The 5008-nt window shown below is 48.7% G+C and overlaps 1 protein-coding gene across 1 annotated transcript in view; it reads right to left on the bottom strand.

Moving 5' to 3' along the window:
- Positions 1-5008, bottom strand: part of FLT3 (fms related receptor tyrosine kinase 3) — a 73987-nt gene that overhangs the window by 61824 nt on the left and 7155 nt on the right. Inside the window, exon 2 of the mRNA XM_045293992.1 lies at positions 2190-2311. Within this exon, the coding sequence (XP_045149927.1) occupies positions 2190-2311 (122 nt within the window). The remainder of the gene's footprint in view (positions 1-2189; positions 2312-5008) is intronic.

Raw genomic sequence — 5008 nt, 5'->3', positions numbered from 1 at the left:
ATGTATGGATTGTGATAAGAGTTGTAGGATCCCCCAATAAAATGATTTTAAAAAGAAAAAAAGATAGTGCTGGGGTCATGATAGTGGGCCGGGGCAGGGGGAGGAAACATTATATAACTATAGGAATATTGTGTATTTCGTTGGTGCTATACTGCACTCTGGCTGATTCTTCCCTTCCTTGAGACCCTTCTGGGAGAGGATGTCCGATTGTTTCCAGATGGGCTTTGGGTCTCCATTCTGACCCACCTCGTTCACATCAAAATGATTGTTTGTTTTGGATCTTCTGATACCTGATCCCGTGTGCTTTTTCAATGAGGGCATTGTTGCTTCCCTGCTAGATAGCCACTTGTTTAACTTCAAGCCTTTAAGACCCCAGATGCTATATCTTGTAATAGCCGGGCACCATCAGCTTTCTTCGTCACATTAGCTTATGCACCCAGTTTATCTTCAGCAATCATATGGGGAAGGTGAGCATCACACCATGGCACATTATTAGAACAAAGTGTTCTTGCATTGAGGGAGGACTTGAGTGGAGGCCCAATGTCCATCTGCTACCTTAATACTTAACTTATAAAAGATGTACATAGACCTGTATCCCTATTGTTATTACATATGTATACATATTTACATATATATATGCCTATGTTTATGCCTCTATAAATGTCTTTGGCCTCCTAGTTCTTTCCTCTATTTCCTTTTACTTTCCTCCTGTCCCACTATCATGTTCGACCTTCATTCGGCTCTCTGCACTTCCTCTCGGCTACACTGCTCTTGATTGAGCCAGTTATGGAGCACCTTGAATGCCGTAGTCAAACACCAAGACGAGGCTGCAGCCCTGTCTGCTCTGAACCAGAGAGAGGATGGTCAGAGGGGACAGAACCTTGATGACCCACCCCAAATCCACTGTCACCGAGGTAGTTCTGACTCCTAGGGACCCAGGAAGGCAAAGGAGAACTAACTGTTCCGTTGGGTTTCTGAGGCTGTAAATCTTTGCGTGGGAGAAAGATGAAGCTTTCTACTCCCAGAAAGCGTTCTGGTCTTAGAAAGCGATGGGGAAGCTCCACCCTGTCCCATAGGGTCACTATGAGCCGGAACTGACTCAACGGCAGTGAGTTTTTGAGAAATGTTTACAGTTGCAGACAGCTCCTCCTGTCTCTCCTGCCAGCGTGCCTGGTGGGTTCAAAGCCCTGGCCTAGGGCTTAGCAGTTCAGTGCCTAATCCACGCTGCCACCAGGGTCCCGTGAATCCTGATTGGTGGGTAGGTAGGGCGGGATAGATGTTACCAGGAGGGGCCGGTCGCTGGGGAAGGACAGCCTGCTTGGGAGAGTCGACGCTCAGTGATAAAGAAGAGGGCCCTCGGGAGGTGGACGGATACAGCGGTTGCACCAACGGACTCACACGTAGCCATGACGGTGAGCGTGGTTCGGATCCGGCGGTGCTTCGAACGGTTGTGCCTGGGGTTGCCAGGAGTCCAAACTGACTCGACAGCGCCTAATAACAACTGGGGCTTAGGATCCCTGGTGGCGCGGTGGTTAAGCACTCGGTTGCTAACTAAAAAATCAGCTTTTTTTTTTTAATCTTAAGAGAAAGCTCTGACCGACTGTTCCTGTAAAGACTACAGCCTTGGGGTCCCGTGGGGCCGTCCCAGTCTACCCTATGGGGTCGATATAAGTCAGCATCAGCAATGGCTTTGGTTAACAAAGGCTGAGCGATGGAAGTGACGGTGCAATGAGAGAAGCGGAGGCGGAAAGAAGAGCCACATTAACGAGCGGGAATTGACAAAATCCAGTACCCAATGAGGGCAAGGATCGAGACTGAGGCGTACACCCACAGGAGAACAGGAGTGGGCTTGAGGACATCGCATTCAAATTGATTATATGGTTGGCTGCGATGTGCAAATAGGAAATCGGTATCTATGCACATGTAGGTCTAAGAAGCTGTTGGAAATTAAGGACTCAAGTCTCCAGGTTGGGAGAGAAGCTGGGATTCGTGCCAGGGATTCATGTCCTGGTGGAATGGAGTTGCAGGTAGTTCTGGGAGTGAATGCCGGACCTGAGCCGGGGATGCGCGCTTGCTGGCTCATGACGCCCTGAGAAAAGACCACTGGCTCGTTCTCGGTCTTGAGAGCCCACAAAGCAAGGCTTCTAGAAGCACAAAGCTCCCCGGCCACCGTTTCCTTGGGACATTACCGTGGGGTGTGACGAGGAGAGTCCTGCTGCCGAATCGTTGTCCTGGTGGTTGATCAAGACACACTTGATCACGGGCAGATCCTGGTTTGTCAAAGCGCCGCATAGAATGACTGAGAAAACAGCTGCAAAACAGAGCAAACACAAGGATGCGGGTCAGAGAAGCGTTAGGTGTTCGTCTTACCACAAGGCCAAACGAAATCAGAGAAACGCGGCCCCCAAGGAAGTAGGCAGGGGGCACAATCTACCAACAGGTACGCCTCTGCTGAGCTACAAGCTACTTGTCCGGAGGGCCGGACAGCAGTGTTGGCCAGTCTGACCTTTCGCAGTCATGGAAATAGTCCCCATCGGTGCTAGCCAATATGGCAGCGATGACTCACATGCAGCCATTGAGGATTGGACAAGGGTCTAGTGTGAATGAGGAGCTGACTCATCCTTTTTCTTCATGATGAAAGCATCCAGAAACCCCACCCAACCCCCTGCAGTGGAGTCGGGTCAGGCTCACGAGGACTGTATAGGACTGTGCCGAAGTGCTCCACTGGGTTTCCAAGGCTGTGAATCTTTATGGAACTAGACTGCCTCAGCTTTCTCCCAAGGAGTGCCTGGTGAGTTTGAACTGCTGGCCTTTTGGTTAGTAGCCAAGAGCTTCAACAACTGCGCCACTAGGGCTCCTTGGAGTAGCGCTTTTTTTTTTGGCAACTAGCATACTAAAATTTCAAAACTATTTTCCCTGATGAGCTCATTTTCCTCTCTTAGGCTGGATGTGTTGTAGCAAAAACCAAAACCAAACCCACTGTCATTGAGTGGATCCAACTCAGAGAGACTCTACAGGACAGAGTAGAACTGCCCCTGTGTCCGTCTTTACAGGAGCAGGCAGCCTCGTCTTTCTCCCTCGGGGCGGCTGGGGAGTTCAAACCACCAACCTTGCGGTTAGCACTCCACGCATAGCCCACAGCGCCACCAAAGCCCCAGGGCTGCTATGGGGACTACATATGAAGGCACATTCTTTGATTTGTCTTATTCTGCCCTTTATTCTTTGATTCTTAGGGCAACACCAAGGAGCCCTGGCTGTACAATGCTTAAGGACCTGACTGCTAACCAAAACGTTGGCAGTTCCAACCCACCAGCAAGAGGCGTCCTAGGAATGAGACCTGGCTGTCGGCTCCCGTGAAGATGACAGCCAGGAAAAATGCGGCGAGGCCACCACTCTGTCACAAGGCTTTTGCCCAGTTACTGATAAAGTTGTCACTGATCATGTAGTTCGACGTGGAAGGATTTTACAAAACACATCCTTTGGACAAGTGATCACAAGAGACCAGCCCCTGGACAAGGACACCTGGTTCGGAAAGTAGAACATCAGAGGGAAACAAGGAAGGCCTTCCACCAGACGGATTGATTCAGCCATGGCAGCAAGGGGCTCAATAAAGCATAACAATTGAGAGGATGCCGCTGGACCTGGGGTAGGGGGCGGGGAGGGGTTTCTTTTGTGCATAGAATCATTGTGGGTCAGAAGCAACCTCACAGCACCCGACAACAACGACATTCATGTAATCTAGTAAATGTTACCGTTGAGCGACTTACAGCTATATAAGGGGGCTTTTAAAAGTGCATGGGAAAATAGAATGAAAAGACAATGGCTCTCTTCCTTGACGTTTTGAAGTGTGTCGTCTTTCTCAGGCACTATTCTGTGATTACAAGGGATAGTAGACATTGCTAAGGATTCTGTGTGGTCTTGAAGGAGAGGAGACACATGAGGCTGGGTGGTGAAGCCATGAGTTACTGTGATGAGCGCCACCAAAATGGGGGGCTGGGAGGACGGGGTATATCTGCTGCATTTTTGGTCTGGCTGAGTTGGTTTTTTTGTTTTGTTTTTTTAAGATTCTACATTGTAGAATAGACCAGTAGTTTGCTGTTTTTAATGGCTGACTAGTATTCCATTAGGATGGACTTGGACATGATAACAATCCTGAATAGGGGCGTAGGACTGGGCAACATTCAATTCTCTTTGTTGAGCACCTGGTGGCCCTGGATTGGAGTTGACTCTCAGGCAGCTATCCATCCATGGGTCTGTCTAGCTCATGGCCTATTGTGCCGATATAACACAGTCGTTTAAGCCATTCGCCTGTTGATAAACATTTCGGTTGCCCCCACTTATGGGTCCTTAAAAATAATGCTGTCGTGAACATTTGATATGGACAAATACTTTCAAGTCCCTTGGGGTAAAACTTCAGGGAGCAGAACGGCTAAGTCATATGATAGGTATACGTCTGACTTTAAAGACTGTGCCAAAGTGTTCCCAGGGGGGCTGTATCCTTTTATGTTCCATGCATTACCACATGTCGCCAACACTTGGTAAGATGAGACTTTTTCTTTTTAGCCATTCTAATAGGTGTGTTCCTTAGGTTAGAGGAATTGTAAAGCAACCACCATGGTCCTTAGAAGTGAGGATGATAAAACTTCAGTTGGCTTACTTTGGACAGGCCACCAGGGGGGGAAAAGTAGCTAAAGAAAGGATATTGTGTTTGGGCAAGGAGAGGGCCAGGGGAAATGAGGAAGACCTTCGGTGAGATGGATTAACACAACCGCAGCACCAATGGACTCTAACAGATCCACTGTGATGGAGAGGGCGGGCACAATGCCAGGCCACATGGTTGCCACCATGAGTCAGAGCTGACCCCAGCTCTGGGTCAAAAATAATCCAGAAAGGTGTCAATCCTATTGGTTGTTTTTCTAACATGGTAAAAACACGATACCTTGTTAAATTCGCCATTGTGACCAGTGTACAATCGAGAGGCACGGTGTTGAGTAATCATCTCCATTAT

This window comes from Echinops telfairi, unplaced genomic scaffold (assembly GCF_000313985.2).
Source record: "Echinops telfairi isolate 266 unplaced genomic scaffold, ASM31398v2 ScPeMD7_2565;HRSCAF=3150, whole genome shotgun sequence".
In the NCBI taxonomy this organism is placed as follows: Eukaryota; Metazoa; Chordata; class Mammalia; order Afrosoricida; family Tenrecidae; genus Echinops; species Echinops telfairi.
This window is presented reverse-complemented; position numbering and strand designations above follow the sequence as displayed.